The 18,729-nt window shown below is 42.0% G+C and overlaps 1 protein-coding gene across 2 annotated transcripts in view; it reads left to right on the top strand.

The window, feature by feature from the left end:
- Window positions 1-200: 200 nt before the first annotated feature.
- Window positions 201-18,729, top strand: part of LOC137371270 (lysosomal proton-coupled steroid conjugate and bile acid symporter SLC46A3-like) — a 43,019-nt gene continuing 24,490 nt past the window's right edge. Inside the window, exons 1-4 of one of the 2 annotated variants that reach the window (XM_068033543.1) lie at window positions 201-336; window positions 7,148-7,359; window positions 10,096-10,963; window positions 12,403-12,486. In XM_068033543.1, the coding sequence (XP_067889644.1) occupies window positions 7,168-7,359; window positions 10,096-10,963; window positions 12,403-12,486 (1,144 nt within the window). In that variant the 5' untranslated portion in view covers window positions 201-336; window positions 7,148-7,167. The remainder of the gene's footprint in view (window positions 337-7,147; window positions 7,360-10,095; window positions 10,964-12,402; window positions 12,487-18,729) is intronic. The other variant, XM_068033541.1, reaches the window with a different exon arrangement.

Here is an 18,729-nt window from a genome sequence, read left to right on the forward strand (position 1 = left end):
CTGAAACAAATATCTGATTACAGGCCTGATTAATTGAGTAAACAAAGCCAAGTGCGCAGCCGTTAAGCTGAGCCCACCCCCACCCCTCTCAGTTGATTGACGTGTAAACGGACCAATTGAACACGGTGCAGGAGGGGCGGGATGAGAATGGCGGTCGTATCAGTTAGCTGCGTTAGAACCTGTACGTTGATGCCATTCAGGCAATGTACAAACATTTGCCCAATGAGCAGCGCTGATCCTGTACATGGAATGATTTCCAAGCCGTGGTGAAGCTTTGTTGTGAAGACGTTGCGCTGTGTTCTCTGCAGGTGGGTTACTTGTCACCATTATCTAGAGGTAAACAAATTAGGAAACGTCGAAGCGAAGAATAAACGTCACTTATTTCGGTTTTATGCATTATTTTAATGGTCACAATGCAAGTGCATTTTATTTTTTTTAAAATAAGAGGCAGGGCTTCAGTACCATGGCTTTTCGTGATAGATATTAATGACTCAGACTTGGGTGTTTCAAAATTTGCAGATGACACAAAATTTGAAAGTTTAGCGAACTGTGAGGAAGATAGTAATAGATTTCAAGAAGACGTGGCAGATAAAATTTGATGCAAATAAATGGGAAGTGAGACATTTTGGTCGGAAGAACAAGGAGAGGCAATATAAACTAAAGGCTACAAATGTCAAGGAGGTGCACGAACAGAGGGATCTGCGGGTATATGTACACAAATCGTCGAAGGTGGCAGGGCAGGTTGAGAAAGTGGTTAAAAAGGCAAATGGGATCCTGAGCTTCATAATTAGAGGAATAGAGTAAAAACCAGGCAGTTATGATGAATCTTTATTTCACACTGGTTTGGCCTCATCTGGAGAATTGTGTCCAATTCTGGGCACTGATGTTAGGAAGGATGTCAAGGCTTTAGAGAGGGTGCAGAAAAGGTTTACGAGAATGATTCCAGAAATGAGGGACTTTGGTCAGGTGGACAGATTGAAGAAGCTGGGGTTGTTCTCCTTAGAGAAAAAAAGGGTTGAGAGGAGCTTTGATAGAGGTGCTCAAAATCATTAGAGGTCTAGACAGAGTAGATAGAGAGAAATTGTTCCCATTGGAGGAAGTGTCAAAAACCAGAGAACACAGATTTAAGGTGATTGGCAAAAGAACCAAAGGCAACCTAAGGAAAAACTTTTTTTTGCAGCGAGTGATTAGGATTTGGAATGCATTGCCTGGGAATGTGGTGGAGGTAGATTCAATTGTGGCTTTCAAAATGGCATTGGATAATTATCTGAAGAGAAAAAAATTGCAGGGCTACGGGGAAAGGGTGGGGGAGTGGGACATGCTAAATTGCTTTTACATAGAGCAGGCATGGACTCAACAGGCTGAATGGCCTTTCTTCTGTGCTATACCCATTCCGTGATTGTATGATGAGCGCATATGGATTTTACGTAACTTCTAATTACTTCATGTACCTATATAAACAAAAGGAGGAACAACTCCAAATATTGTAAATCTGAAATAAAAACTAAAAATATAGGAAATATACAGCAGTTCAATTAGCATCTGTAAAGGGAAAGAATTTTAACTAGAGTAAGGTACAGCGCTATAGAGAGGGAGTAGGACAGTAGGATTTTCATTTTTAAACCAGTTTCTGTCTCTTTTGTCCAGGATTTAAAGGCATGCCTGAAAATTGAATCAGGTGGGAAAATATATGTCTAAGGTCTCCACTAGGATTTTTCACTGCCCGATGCTAGTTTTCATGCAAGAAACCACCAGCTGAAAATCACCCTGATGGCTGAAGGGCCTGATTTCAATCCTGTAAACTTTGATGGTTCCATAAATTAATGATGTTTCAGGAGTGTATTTTTCATCATAACACCGATGAATTGGACGTACTTGACAACTCGTGATCTTTCTTTTCTCTTTACAGATTCTCATTGGCCTGCAATGTATTTTCAAAATTTTCTGTTTTTATTAGTGTTCCCTATTTAGGATTAATGGACAGGAAAATATATGACACATTTTTAGGTCTTACATTAGTTGACTATTAAGTGGAATTTGCTATATTTGTTCTGACACCATGTTATTGTGCAGAGTAACTGCTGTTTTCATGCGGGAACAAATTTACAAACATTCTATGAACATTATAAACTTGTAAGGATTGTGCAGAGGCAAAGAACTAAATAGTTTATTAAAGAAAACGATACAGTATAAAAAATTGCATTCGTGGTTTTATTCAAACTGCTGATCTCTAGAGATTTCTGAAGTAAATGGTTGGTTGGCATCCTTCCATCTATGAAACATGATGGACATGCAGCAAACAATCCATTTAGGTGGGGTGTCTTCTCTTGGTGCACCTTTGCTGATGGCTGTGAAGGGGAATCTATGAAAGGCAGGTTCTGACACGAGTGCCACATGTGAAGCTGCCAAGTAACACTGTGGCCGGAATTTTAAGTCCTCCCACCCACTGGCCGTAAAGTCAGCGGCGAGCCTGCATCCGCTGGGCCTGGGGAGCCAGGACGGGATTTTTTGCTGCCCAGGCCCTTAATTGGTCTTGGACAGGACCTCCACCTCCTTGAGGCAGGAAGTCCCGCCTAATGGAGCTGCTGCCAATCGGCCGGCATCTCTTAGTCCCAGCAGCCCCACTGGGAGCAGTGGCCACTGCTGGGACTACACCCAGCCATCGAAGGCAACAGGAAGGATGGTAAATGTTCCCGGTGAGGCCCTAAAAAATCAACCGGGCCTTGGTGACGCAAGATGGGGGGGGGGGGGAGTGTAGTGTGTTGGGGGCGGTTGGGGCTCCGTGGGGCACAGGGTGCCTGATCAGGAGAGCCCCTCCCCCAGCCTGCAAGAAGGCTGCCTGGTTTTACCAGGCGGGGTTCTTGGGGCCTTTGCCATTAGGCCGCCGAGGGTGAAATACCCATGGCGGTGGGAAGAGGCCCTTAAGTGGCAGTTAATTGGCCATTTAAGGGACTTGATTGACCTGGGGTGGGCGGGCCGTTTCCTGCCACCCCGCGTAAAATTGCAGCGGGGGTGGGAGGGAGTTGGGAATGACCCCTCCGCCTCCCACTCAATTTTACGCCTGGCCACCAGCCCGCTCGTTGGGGCACCATGAAATCCCGGCCTGTGAGTTGTTGTTTTTGACGTTGGTGCCAGTTTCCAAACTGCTGTAGCAACTGGTCATCTTGGTAGTGCACACCAGTCCACAGGCTGTGTTGCCATTTCCCTCTTTCGCCAGCTAGTAATTTCCACATAAACCACATATTGAAATGTAGTAATGTGTGTGAGAGGGTGATTATATTTAACTTAGCTCAGTGGTAGCACTTTCTCCTCTGAATTAGGAAGCCCTGGGTTCAACCCCCTTTAAGAGGGTTCAGCATATAATATAATCTGACACTTCACTGCAGTACTGAGGGTGTGCAACACTGTCCGAGGTTCTATCTTTCAGTTGAGACATTAAATGAGAACATATCTGCCATCTCAGGTGAATGTAAAAGATTCCATGGCATAATTTGAAGAAGCCCCGTATTCTGACCGACATTTATCCCTCAACTAGCACCACCAAAGAAACAGATTATTTGGTAAATTGTCTCATTGCTATTTGTGGGACCTTGCTGTGTGCAAATTAGCTCGCATGTTTTCTTACTTCTGTAGTGACTACACCATAAAAGTACTTAATTGGCTGTGAAATACTTTAGGATGTCCTGAGATCATGAAAGGTGCTATTTAAATGAAAGTTGATTCTTTCTAAAGTGAGGGATATTAGTGCTGGGGAAAAGAACATTTTAAATTTGAATGTTTTCCACTGCCAACCTGCAACCTATTTTGAATGCTGACCAAACTCCTCCTTATTTTACCAAAATCTGCTTTCACCAGTTCACAATTCTTTGACTCCTCATTTTCTTTTTCTATTCTCTGTTTTCCCTTTCTCCTCTGATAATATTTTCTCATAATTTAGCTAAATCATCTGCTTCTGTTCCAACAACTTTATTGATCCTGTCTCTATCTCGCTGGACTTTCCCCACCCGCCACCATCATTTAAATGCTCCCCACAGCATATTTGTTCAAACTGGGTTATCTCTTGCTAGATTAGGCTCGGACTTGGAGCAGTTTCATTTCCACTGATATGTGGGCTAGTTCCAACATTCTATTTTGAATCCTTTATGTTGAGACTAGACACACTTCTGGTGTTGTGTTTAGCAGTTGGAGCAAGACGGTTGAAAACAGAAGAAGTTTGCCGATAAAGGAAGTGGAACTCACCAGCTGTGGTGACGAGATTTCTTTGGAAGGGTAGAACATGGTCTGTTTAGTTGACACTTGACTCTTGTGGGTTCCTCTGCTAACTGTAAATGTGTATTGGAAAAAGTGGCTGGTCTGGTTCAGTACTTTAGTCTCCAATTGAAAGTTGTTATGGCCAAGGTGGAGGAACCTGAAGGACCAAAGTTCTCAGAACTAGGCATCATAATGGGAAGGTGATCAGGATGGGATTTTGTGTGTAGCATTAGTTTAGATAACTGAGGAAGTGAGATGTATTATTGGCTAGTAAATGGTTTTTGGAGAGTAGAAATTAGTTGACAAAGGAGAAAATGGAGGATCAGAGTGGACAGATATTTGAGATGCTGAGTAATGAAGGAGTATCAGAGTTGTGGTGAGTAGTTGAGGGAGATGGTGTATTGTGGATGTGATGAATATTTAGGGAGAATGTAGTCAGCAATCCAAATCTCATTTCATTCCATTCACTGAGGCACAGATTAGATGTCCGCTATAGAGAAGCAAAGCAAGAAAGGTCAGTAGAATAGAAAGGACACCAAATACATGCAGCTATGAAGCTCAGGGTGAAATGAACAAAGTTAATGGAATGTACAAAATTATTCTATATGGCTGAGTGACTGGAATTGAGAAAACCAGTCAATTCTATTTTGTGTTAATCCGTGGAATCCATTTCATTTATAATTGTCACAAAGTTAATGAAATCTTGCAAATTCATTTTATATGTGGCTGAGTGTATGAAATCCAAGATTTTCAAGAACAAAGAACAGTACAGCACAGGAGCAGGCCATTCGGCCCTCCAAGCCTGCGCCGATCTTGATGCCTTCCTAAACTAACACCTTCTGCACTTCTGGGGCCCATATCCCTCTATTCCCTTCCTATTCATGTATTTGTCAAGATGTCTCTTAAACATCGCTATCGTATCTGCTTCCACCACCTGCCCTGGCAGCAAGTTCCAGGCACTCACCACCCTCTGTGTAAAAAAAAAAAACTTGCCTCGCACATCACCTCTAAACTTTGCCCCTCGCACCTTAAACCTATGTCCCCTAGTAACTGACTCTTCCACCCTGGGAAAAAGCTTCTGACTATCCACTCTGTCCATGCCGCTCATAACTTTGTAAACCTCTATCATGTCGCCCCTCCACCTCCGTCGTTCCAGTGAAAACAATCCGAGTTTTTCCAACCTCTCCTCATAGCTAATGCCCTCCAGACCAGGCAACATCCTGGTAAACCTCCTCTGTACCCTCTCCAAAGCCTGCATGTCCTTCTGGTAGTGTGGCGACCAGAATTGCACGCAATATTCTAAGTGTGGCCTGACTAAGGTTCTGTACAGCTGCAACATGACTTGCCAATTTTTATACTCTATGCCCCGACCGATGAAGGCAAGCATGCCTTTTCCTACTCCAATCCCCAAAAAACTCACAACTCACATACTGCCTTGTGCTTTATTACTTACTAACCACTGCTTACTGCTCAGTGCTGTATCTCAAGTTTCCTTTTATTTCTCATTTCCTTCCTCAACCAACTTATATTGAATTACATAGAATATACAACACAGAAATCAGCCATTCAGCCCAATCAGTCCATGCTCCAGTCAAGCCTCCTTCCGTCCTTCCTTATCTATCATCATAACCCTTGATTCACTTCTCCCTCATATGCGTATCTAGTCTCCCCTTAAATGCATCTATACTATTTGCCTCAACCACTCCCACTGGTAGCAACTTCCACATTCTCATCACTCTTTGGGTAAAGAGGTTTCTTCTGAATTCCCGATTTGATTTCTTGGTGACTAGCTTATATTGATGGCCTCTAGTTTTGCTCTTTCCCACGACTGGAAACATTCTCTCTCTGTCTACTCTATCAAAACCTTTAATAATTTTAAAGACTTCTATTAGGTCACTCCTCAGCCTTCTCTTTTCAAGAGAATAGAGACCCAGCCTGTTCATCCTTTCCTGATGCATTTCTGGTATCATCCTTGTAAATCTTTTTACACCTTCTTCAGCTCTTCTATCATTTTTATAGTGCGGCAACCGGAACTGTATGTTGTACTCCAAGTGCGGTCTATTCAAGGTTTGATATAAGCTTAGCATAACCTCTATACTGTTCAATTGTATCCCTCTAGAAATAAATCCGAGTGCTTGGGTTGCTTTTGTTAATGTTCTTAATAAGTTGTGCTGCTACTTTTAGTTACTTGTATTTTTGCACTCCCAGATCCCTTTGCTGTTCTACCCCACTTAGATTTTTATTTTCCAAGTATATGTGACCTCCTTATTTTTCTTAACCAGAATGTAATACCTCTCACTTGTCTCTATCGAAATTAATTTGCCAATTATATGACCTTTCTGCTAGTTTGTTAGTGTCGTCTTGTAATTTGTTGCAGTTCTCTTTAGTCATACAAAAATGATTGTTATTCCACAATACATCTCACTTACCCAACCCACAAACTACTCCCATGCCACATTCCAACTCATCATACAATCAACGTTCCTTCTCATATCCTCTTATTCATCAACATCATACCATTTCCACTTCTTTATAAAATACTGTATCCTCTGCCTGTCCATCAGCAGCACAAGAGATTCATTAGCAGTATTAAAATGTGATTGATTCAACTATTTTAATGTTGAATAACGGCCCTCAATGCAGCATTGAAAGATGGCATTATCTGACAGAAAGAAAGAGGATGATTATCCCATTGGATACAAAATGTAGGCAAATTACATGTTGTCTTATGTCAGCAGTAATTATTTAACTGGACGTGCTATAAACAAAACTGAAGTTAGCCACACTGATTTTGTTTGTGTTCCACTTGATTAGTCTTAATTTAGGTTTAGTTTTCCTTTCAAGTCCACACTATTTTGCTAACAATGGTCTTCTTTGATTTTTGTTTTATACACAGGGCCCTGTTTCCCAAGAACAATGGCACGGCTATTTCTTGTTGAACCTGTTGTCGCCCTTTACACCTTGCCTAATATCGTAGTTTATCTCATAATTCAGCAGTATATTTATCGCAGGATATGGGAGAGGGAGACTAACAGCAGTTACATTGATAATGATAATAGTTCACAGTGCTTCCAGAACCACAGCAATCCTGTGTACATGAAACAACAGGTCAGTATCCACAGCTGATGTCCTACTAAACTGCATTTTAAAGTGCAATTGTAAATCACTTTCTGTAATAAAAGCTGTTTTAATTATCATTCCAATAAGTGGCATCAGCCTTTTAATTATTTTTTTTAAAACGATCACTATTTTAGTTTGGATTAAGCAATCTATCTTTGATTACAAACTGGGGAATTTGTAAAATAAAAACAAATTGAGCCTGTGCCACAAACAGGTACCTAACATATAACAGCAGCTTGCATTTATACAGTGCTTTTAATGCAGTAAAATGTCCCAAGGCACTTCACAGAAGGGGTATCAATCAAAATTTGACACCAAGCAAATAAAGAGCTATTACAAAAGGCAAAATACGACAGATGCTGAAATATGAACAGAAAACACTGGAAGCACTCAGCTTGTGAGCATGTGTAGAGAGAGAAACATAATAGCCGGAAATTTTCCCTCGGCAGATGGAGCCATTCACTGACTGAAAAGTCGGTGGCGAACTCGCCTCCAACTGGCCTAGGGATCCGGACCGCATTTTGCGATCTCTAGGCCTTTAATTTGTCTGAGGCGGGACTTCCACCTCATTGAGGCAGGTAATCCAGCCTAATAGAGCTGCCGGCCAATCAGCGGGCTGGCAGCTCTTAGTCCCAGCAGCGCCACCGGAAGCGGTGGCCACTGCTGAGACTGCAACCCAGCCATTGGAAAGATGATGTTGGGGAGCCGCGGAACGAAGGTACGTTTTTGGTGCCTCGCCGGGGGTGATCAGTTGGGCCCTTGCGAGGCAAGGGTGGTCGATTGGGGGATGGGGGGAGTGTGTTTGGTGTTGGGGGTGATTCGGGCAGCAGGGGCGGCCCTCTGTTGGGCACAGGGTGCCTGAGCATGAGAGCCCCCCCAAGGCCATCAGAAAGTAGCTTGCTTTTGTCAGGCGGCTTCTCCCGGGCCTGGGCTGCCCAACCTGCCATGGGTAAAATCCCCGTGCGGTGGGCAGAGTCCCTTAAGTGTCCATTAAATAGCCACTTACGGGCCTTGATTGGCCTGGGGCAAGTGGGCCGTTTTATCGCCGCCGCCGCCCTGCGTAAAGTGGTGGCAGAGCAGGTCGGGAAGGGCCCCCCGTGCCTCCCGCTCCATTTTACACCCCCCTTCCTGCTCTTTGGGGGGGGGGGCGTAAAATTCCAGTCAATATTTCACATCTGTGACCTTTCATCAGATCTGCAAAACATTACAGATATAACCGGTTTGAAGCAATTACAGGTGGAGGAAAAGGGAAGGGAGGGCAGGAAAGAACCAAAGGGAAATTCTCTGATAGGGTGAAAGACAGGAGCAATTTACTGACAGCCGAATTGTTACCAGAATATCCTTCCCAAAAAAATGGTAGTAGTTCACAATTTCCACTAAACTGCATGCATGCACAGCCATGCAGCAGCCTGGAAAGTACGACACAGACTTTGTTCTGTTACTGTACCTGCATGGCTGCACAGGAAAATTTAAAGGTACTGTGCATTGAAAAAACTGGCTGTGCATAACAACAACATTTTAGGATCTGAAATTGTTGAACTCAGATTTGAGTCCAGAGGATTATGAAATGCATAATCGAAGGAAGAGATGCTGCTCCTCAAGCTTCCATTGAGCTTCATTGGAACAGTGTAGGAGGACGGAGGTCAGAGTGGCAGTGGGACGTCAGTGGTGCTGCAGGACAAGCCTTGACTATTGGCTGTGTCACACCCAGTTGATAGTACACATTGTAGCCACGGTATCTCAGTGGTGGAGAGAGTGGATGGAGTGCCGATCATACTGCTTTGTCCCGTAAGGTGTTCAGTTTCTTGAGTTATCAGCTGCACCTATTCAGGCAAATGGAGAATATTAGCTCACACTCCTGACTTGTTCCTTGTAAATGGTGAAGAGGCTTGGGAGAATCGGGAGGTGAGCCATTCACAGCTTTTCAGCAGTTCTAGTAATCACCGCATTTATGTGGCTGGTTCTGTTGAGGCTCTGATCAATGGTGACTCCCAGGATGTTGATGTTAGGGCCATTAGTGATAGTACTGCTATTGAATGGCAAGAGTAGGTGGTCCAGATCTCTGTTGGAACTGATTATTGACTGGCACTTATGTGGAGTGAATGTTACTTGTCACTTATCAGCCCAAGCCTGGATGTTGTCCCAGCTCGTAACCAAAACGTGACCTCATAGATAAAGTTATCTTGAGTATAGAAATCACAGGGTGAACAATATATACTTTTACTGATGATATACTCACTAGAAATAATGTGGATTGCCTCTAAGTTCCTGATAACTCTGACTGATCAACAGATAACACTGTGATAAATTATACATTTCATTATACATATTACATATCAACCTTAGGAAGAAGTAAAATTAAACTGAAGCAAAAGCAAACTAACAGATTTGATCAGTTTATTATATAAGAAAAGAACTGCATTTAGATAGCACCTTTCTACATTAACCACATTATATAAATGTAAGTTGCTAGACCTTCAAAGAGAAACAGTTCTTTGCATTAATTAATGTGAGAAACATTTATTTCGGAATATTTTTATATTTGTATATTTGAGTTATTTTAACAATTACTGAAGTTGAGTGTCAATGACTATATATTTAGTTCACAAATTAGTACCAAGAACAGTGACTGGAGACAGTTGCTTAATTCTATTGAAATATCTCATTGTTTTAAAAAGGTTCAAGCTGTGATTTTATTTAATTCTTTGTTTACTTTTTTTTTAGGTGGTCCAGGAAATATCTTCTCACTTCTTTATGTACTTGACTTTGATTCAATTCATTCCCAGCCTAATTGCTACCTTCATATTGGGCGCATACAGCGATCATTATGGACGCAGACTATCTCTTCTCCTTCCTACTATAGGGGCTCTGATTACCAGCCTGGCCATTTTAGCAGTGACCTATTTTTCGTGGCCCATTTATGTTATTTTTATACCCATGACATTTAGTGCATGTTTTGGTGGCTTCACAACTTTATTTGGGGGAGCATTTGCTTATGTAGCGGATGTGAGTTCTAGCAAGCAGAAAAATATGCGCATGGCGTTGCTTGACATGATTGTTGGCATAATGGGTGGCATAGGAGCGCTATCATCTGGATACTTCTTAAGGGCAGTAGGCTTTAATTGGCCAATCCTGACCATCTCATTGATTAATTTTGCCAATGTTGTGTATATCATCTTTTTCCTTGAAGAGAGTGTCCAGAGATCAAGAAATGAACAAGACCAAGAATCAGGCTGTGACAAATTCAGAGAAATACTGTCTGGAATTTTAACTCTTTATACTAATTCTAATTTTAGAAAACGTGTCCACCTCAGTATGTTGCTTCTTGCTTTTTCAATCTTTGGACTTGTTAATTTTGGTGCTGCAGGACTTTTTACTCTTTATGAATTAAATACACCTCTTTGTTGGAATGAAATCCTTATTGGATATGGCTCTGCAGCTGGACTAGTTACATTTCTGACGAGTTTTCTGGGAGTGACTCTGTTTTCCCACTATCTTCAAGATCCTTTCATAGTTCTTATTGGGATATTGTCCTTTGTTGGAGGAATGATCATGGCTGTCTTTGCCAATACTACTCTGCTAATGTTTTTGGGTATGTTAAACTTTAGTCATAGAATGAAATGTTCTGGATTTAAGAATCTACATAATTAAATTCAACTTGGGGGTCAGACAAAAAGGGCCAAATTTCAAAACTTAATTAAAATAGTCCCAGTTCTATCATCATCCCATTATAATGTAACTGTTTGTGAATTATACATCTGGATTTTAAACAAATCTATGATGGTATAAGTGTTATTGCAACGCTCTAGAGTGTTATTCATTGCAAATTGAATGTTAAGTAAGTAAATGCTACAGCATTATGGTATCCATATATTTCAAAACAAATGGTTTTGGAACAGGTAGAAGTCACAACTTGAAAATTTGTTAAATGATGTAGAGAACAGAGATTGTGATAAACATCAAGTTTCACTAGAAGAATAAAGGGGCAAGTTAGATTTTTTTTTACAGAGGGTTATTGGAAAATAGAATTTTAAAAATATTTGATTATTGATGCAGAGACTAACAAAATTATTTAAAAGGCAATTGGGGAAGCATTTGTAAAAAGAAAAAAAAAGGATATGATGAAAGGCCAGGGAAGTAGGATTAGAGAAGCTAGCTTTAGCACAGATGGACAGATACACACATAATGTGCAAATAAATTAAAAGTTATTGTTGATTAAAAGTGAGTCCCCTTCACTCAATGCTTCATTGGCCCTAATTGAAAGATGAGGTGCCAAATGTACTACTTCTTCTATGATCTTATAAGCTTCATCATTCCTAACACGAACAGATATGCCTGAATGCTGCCTGGACCAGAAATAGAAACAGTGGCTGGGATTTTACAGGGCCTCAAGGAATGGGCTGGGAGGAGGGAATGGGAGTGAATAACAAGGAGGGGGTGCAGTTTGGGGGAGGGTGGCGTGCCTATTGCCTTCCCACCACTATGGCATTTTGCCTGCAGTGGGGAAGGTGGTGGACAGCCCTCCCATTCAGAGGCTAATTGAAGTCCTTAAGTGGCCAATTAAAGGCCACTTCCTGCCACAACTGGCATTTTTACCAGCGACGGGTGGGTCCTTCACCATGTGGGGACAACGGCAGGTAAACCTTGGCGGCCTCCCTGCAGGCTCGGGGGAGGTGGGGGGGGAGCCCTCCTGTTGGAGCACTTTGTGGGCCATGGAGGGCCCCCCCCCACCCCGGCGGTAATGGCACAGGAGCGGTGGAGCAATGGGACTTGGTTCAAATTAGGAAACAGGCAGCAGAGTTTTAGATGACCTTAAGTTTATGGAAAGTAGAACATGGGAGGCCAGCCAGGAATGCAATGGAATAGTCAAGTCTAGAATAGTCAAATAAACTTCAAATTTTCAAATAAATCACAACAGATGTGTATAATTGGGGAGAAGTAAGATTGTGGTGTTTGAGACTCCACAATGAATGTAATCTGGCTTTTGTTTTATACTTATGACTGATCAATTTTGCCCTTGTTTTAAACAGTGAGACTGGTTTCTCTTTTTGCTGCCGTGCCATTCCCTGTCCTACGATCAATGATGTCAAAGTCTGTCTCGCCTAAGGATCAAGGTCAGTTATTTAAAATACTTTTTGCATCAGGTGTTTGTGTTTTCTATTCCTAGATTTGTGTAACATGTTGGCTTCCATTCAGAAAGTTGGGTTAGATCCTTTAAAGCCTGGATATTCTAGTAGTAATGATGCCAAAACTGTCAGCGTTCACCATCATTACGTCTTTGAAACTGGCAGCAACTTCTGAAGTCTGCACATGTGCAGTTAAACACAGAAATCTGGAAGTTGCTGTCAGTGATTCCATACACTTCTCCAGAGGGTGGGCTATTGCAGTCCCCCCAAACTGTAGTCAACGGGAAACCATTGAACTGATGAGAATTTCCACTCTTAAAGCTCTTAGTCTCACTATAAAAACCCTTGAAAAAGTTACACCTTTTTAAAAAAATGTATCTGGGTTTTTAAAGGTGTACTAAGTTCATACTTGATACTAAACAACCTCGCTGACCCTGAACAAGTAATTTTATATTTGTTCAATGTCAAATTTCTCCACTAGAAGATATTCTCCAATTTAATTATTTTAAATAAAAGCAAAATACTGCGGATTCTGGAAATCTGAAATAAAAACAAGAAATGCTGGAACCACTCAGCAGGTCTGGCAACATCTGTGGAAAGAGAAGCAAAATTAATGTTTCGGGTCAGTGACCCTTCTTCGGAAGTAGCAAATTTGCTACTTCCGAAGAAGGGTCACTGACCCGAAACGTTAACTCAGCTTCTCTTTCCACAGACGCTGCCAGACCTGCTGAGTGGTTCCAGCATTTCTTAATTATTTTAAAGTTTGTTTGTGATATTTTAGCTTCTATCTTAATTCCATGTGCATGTCTCAGTCATTTATTTAACAATTTATAACATTTAAAAATTAAAAGTGGAGTTTCAGTGGTTTTTACTTCCTGGTTTGCTGTCTGTGAGAATATTCCAGTATGATTGGTTGCTTACCCTGCTTGATGATATCACTATTGCTGGGCGCCTGGAGATTTCCTTGACTTGGTGCCAGATCCAAACTGCTGTCAGGAAAGGGGAAATCCACACCATGGAAATCACTAGATCCTTCTGGGTAACTTTCTTCAAGGTCAGCGGCGAGTGCCATTGTGTCATATCTCCTCACATTTTGCATCCATTCCAAGTTTGTGATTGTGGCTTTAATAGGCACACTTGCCAGTTGTGGTCAGTTCCTACTTTTGTATTCCATCCCTTTGAGATAAAGGTGAAAATTTCTGTTGCATTTTGATTATTTTTTGTCCCTGTGTACTAGCTTTTAGTGATTTGTGTACATGGGCATCCAAATCCCTTTGCCCCTCCATAGCTCCATGGAAAAGTAACTCCTTATCCCTCAAGTGAGGTAGGTAAACCTATAGTTATACTAACGATACAGGAGCCACCCAAACTCTTTTACTGGGAAAAGGCATAACTTTTCCACCAGAGAGTGCACTAAATCCCAATGTTTTAGTGAATGGTATTGGCAGTAAGTATATACCCGTACCTTTGTATCAGGTGTACCTAGAGTGTGACCTAATGTCTAGAATGGTAACCATAGGAGTTGTACATAGTTTGCCTATAGACGGAGTTGACCTACCTTGGGGAATGATTTGGCCGGAGGGAAGGTAGTAGCTTTTCCAGTAGTCAAAGAAAGACCATGTGACGTCAAAGAGACAGAACAGTTGCAGGAAAAAGTTCCAGGAACTTTTCCTTCATGTGTAGTGACCCGAGCAATGGTTAAACAAGTTCCATTGTTAGAGGTAAAATTGGCACTACAGTTAGATAGTCGAATATCTGAAATTTTCTTTGGGGATTTGGATAATCCGAAGGGAATGTTCAATAAATCTTCTTTGATCAAGGCTCAGCAAGCCAATCCAGAGTCAAATAAAGTGGCACAATCGGCTCTGACAGAAGCCGAAGCAAAGGGAGTTGTGGAAAGCTACTATATTAAAAATGGGATTCTGATGAGGAAGTGGAGATCTCGTCACAGACCTGCGGCTGAAGAATGGATGGTTGTTCACCAGACAGTGGGACTGCCCACGTATTGCCGGGAAATATTAAGGATAGTGCATGAAATTACTATAGCGGGATATGTGGGAATCCTGAAGACCAGATCACATATAGGTCGACATTTTTTCTGGCCAGGTCTTTTCAAGGACGTGGTACAATTTTGTAAAACATGCCAGATTATGGGAAAACTGCAACCTGCCATAAAACCGGCACCTCTAATTCCCATGCCAGTTTTGGGGAAACTATTTAGCAGGGTGTTGGTAGACTGTGTAGGACCTTTACCTGAAACAAAAGTGGGACACCAATATATACTCACTATCGTGGATATGGCTACTCGGTTCCCAGAGGCCATTCCTTGAAAACAATTTCTGCCAAAGTAGTGGTAGAGAAGTTAACCCAGTTCTTCACTAGATATGGATTACCGATTGAGATTCAGTCAGATCAAGGTTCCAATTTTACACCTGAAAATTTTCAGGAAGTTATGGGTAATTTGGGTGTAACACAGTTAAAGTCTTCAGCATACCACCCACTGACACAAGGGGCTTTAGAAAGGTACCATCAGACCTTCAAAACGATGATCAGGGCATACTGTCATGAATATTCCCATGATTGGGATAAAGGGCTCGAATTTCTTTTGTTTGCCGCCAGGGGTTCACCTAATCACCTTGTGATTTTAGGCCTTTTGAAATTGTTTATGGACATGAGATAAGTGGTCTCTAAAACTAATTAAAGAAAGGTTTTTAGAACAGAGGGACGAATCTTCTGTGTTATGTTATGTGTCTGTGTTCCGGGAGTGGCTCACGAGAGCCTGCAAAGTGGCTCAGGAACACCTTAATGCTTCCCAAACAACCATGAAGAAATGAGCAGTCAAGCATGCCAAGACCCGAACATTTCAACCAGGGAATGAGGTGTTAGTATTACTGCAGTTACAGGATGAACTGCTGAAAGCACGGGTTCAGTGGTCCATATAAAGTGGTCAAAAGAATTGTTAAAGTAAATTCTTTGATTGAAACCCCAGATCGCAGGAAAAAGAATCGGCTGTGTCATATCAATATGTTGAAACAGTATCATCACCAGGAAGAGGATAAACAAGCACAAGTATGTCAGTTAGCAGGGATAGTGAAGGATGAAAGGGATAGTGAGGATGAGGCAGATGGCGGCCTTGACAATTCTCAAATTTAACGTCCTACTATCCAGTTCGCTAATACTGAATTGTTATGAAGATTGGACACTATGCTTTCACATTGAGATGCAGAACAACGAGAAGACCTAACAAGGCTCCTCATGCCAGCCACTCATGATGTGGATGTAGGGGAATCCTTTCCTATAAAATAGCATTCTTATTGCTTAGGTCCAGAGAAACAGGCCCAGGTGAAAGCAGAAATCTAATGCATGCTGGAAAGCCACCTAATTGAAAACAGTCAAAGCAGCTGGAGTTCCCCAATAGTGTTCGTGTCTAAACCTGACTGTTCAACTGGATTCTGCATAGACTACAGAAAGGTTAATGCAGTAACAAAAGCAGACTCCTACCCAATTCCTTGCTTGGAAGACCGTATTGACAGAATGGGCAGTGCCATGTTTCTTACAAAAATAGATTTGTTAAAGGGATACTGGCAGATTCCTTTGACACCCCGAACTAAAGAAATATTGGCCTTTGTCACGCCAAATGGTCTTTTCCAATGCTGAGTGATGCCATTTGGACTAAAAGAAAAATGCTGCGGCAGCTTTTCAGAGACTGCTGAAACAAGAGGTAGAGTGTCCCTAACTCTGTCATTTACCTTGATGATGTGATAGTATACAGTGACATTTAGAAGGACCACTTGAAACAACTGGAAGCTCTGTTTAGAACATTACAATCAACTGATTTAGTGGATATACCACGCCAAAAGTGAATTTGCAAAAGCAAAGACAACCTACCTCGGACATATAGTAGGGTAAGGACAAGTGTTGCCAAGAACCGTGAAAGTACAAGCATTGGTGGAGTTCCCTACCCCTGAGACTAAGTGAGAAATTGAGGTTTTTGGGGATGTGTGGTTTCTACCACAAGTTTGCAACAAATTTTAGTACTATAGCTGCTCCGCTGACAGATCTGTTACAAAAATGTAAACCAGGGTAGTGTGGTCAAGGGAGTGCCAAGCATCTTTTGAGAGGCTGAAAGCCATTTTGATCAATGAACCAATGTTGGCTGCTCCAAATTTCACTAAGCCCTTCAAGGTAGCAATTGATGTCAGTGACCTGGGGGTCGGTGCAGTCCTGTTACAAGACGATGAATCAGGGATAGAAAGACCAGTGGGATACTTTTCCAAAAAGCTAAATTGATACCAAAAAAGATATTCAACAGTGGAAAACGAAACCTTTGGCTTATTACTAGCTCTTAAGCATTTTGAATTCTATATCTGCCACAACTACAGAGAGACACTGTTATATACTGATCATAACCCCCTAGCCTTTGTGGAAAAATTTAAAAACCAGAATGCCAGACTATTCCGATGGAGTTCACTATTGCAACCTTATCACTTAAAGATTATCCACGTTGCGGGAAAGAATAATGTAATTGCGGATGTTCTATCTAGCATCGAACACTGCTTTGAGTTAGTTGAGTGTAATGATGGTACACAGCAGAACTGTATTAGCTACAGTTAGATTGATTCCAGAGATGGAGGGTTTGTCTTATGAAGAGAGATTGAGCAGTTTAGGCCTTTACTCTCTGGAGTTTAGAAGAATGAGAGGAGATCTAATTGAGGTTTCTAAGGTGATTAAGGGGATTGACAAAGTAGACGTAGAGAGGATGTTTCCTCTTTTAGGGAAATCTAGAACGAGAGGTCACAGTTTTAGGATAAGGGGTAGCAGATTTAAAACAGAGGTGAGGAGAAATTACTTCTCTCAAAGGGTCATGAGTCTGTGGAATTCACTACCCCAGAGTGCGGTGGATGCCAGGACATTGAGTAAATTTAAGGAGGGGATAGACAGATTTTTAATTAGTAATGGGTTGAAGGGTTATGGAGAACGGACAGGAAAGTGGAGTTGAGGCCAAGATAAGATCAGCCATGATCGTATTGAATGGCGGAGCAGGCTTGAGGGGCTGAATTGTCTACTCCTGCTCCTTATGTTCTTATTAGAAATTGCTGCTGTGTACTGTTTAACTTCGCCTTGTAAAGAGGCATTATCAATGAGTCCCAGAAGAAGACGACACCTAGGTACAGCAAGGAGACAGCAACGCTGATCTGCCTGCTGTCAACAATAGAAGATTAACAAAACTCTCTATTAAACCCTAGGCAAATTTGTCTCAGTCATGAAAGGTCACAGACCTGAAATGTTAACTCTGTTTTTCTCTCCACGAATGCTGACAGACCGGCTGAGTATTTCAAAGAACAAAGAAAATTACAGCACAGGAACAGGCCCTTCGGCCCTCCAAGCCTACGCCGATCCAAATCCTCTATCTAAACCTGTCGCCTATTTTCTAAGGGTCTGTATCTCTTTACTTCCTGCCCATTCATGTATCTGTCTAGATACATCTTAAAAGACGCTATCGTGCCCGCGTCTACCACCTCCGCTGGCAAAGCGTTCCATGCACCCACCACCCTCTGCGTAAAGAAATTTCCACGCATATCCCCCCTAAACTTTTCCCCTTTCACTTTGAACTCGTGTCCCCTTGTAATTGAATCCCCCACTCTGGGGAAAAAGCTTCTTGCTATCCACCCTGTCGATACCTCTCATGATTTTGTACACCTCAATCAGGTCCCCCCTCAACCTCCGTCTTTCTAATGAAAATAATCCTAATCTACTCAACCTCTCTTCATAGCTAGCGCCCTCCATACCAGGCAACATCCTGGTGAATCTCCTCTGCACCCTCTCCAAAGCATCCACATCCTTTTGGTAATGTGGCGACCAGAACTGCACGCAGTGTTCCAAATGTGGCCGAACCAAAGTCCTATACAACTGTAACATGACCTGCCAACTCTTGTACTCAATACCCCGTCCGATGAAGGAAAGCATGCCGTATGCCTTCTTGACCACTCTATTGACCTGCGTTGCCACCTTCAGGGAACAATGGACCTGAACACCCAAATCTCTCTGTACATCAATTTTCCCCAGGACTTTTCCATTTACTGTATAGTTCACTCTTGAATTGGATCTTCCAAAATGCATCACCTCGCATTTGCCCTGATTGAACTCCATCTGCCATTTCTCTGCCCAACTCTCCAGTCTATCTATATTCTGCTGTATTCTCTGACAGTCCCCTTCACTATCTGCTACTCC

This window comes from Heterodontus francisci, chromosome 6 (genome assembly GCF_036365525.1).
Source record: "Heterodontus francisci isolate sHetFra1 chromosome 6, sHetFra1.hap1, whole genome shotgun sequence".
NCBI lineage: Eukaryota > Metazoa > Chordata > Chondrichthyes > Heterodontiformes > Heterodontidae > Heterodontus > Heterodontus francisci.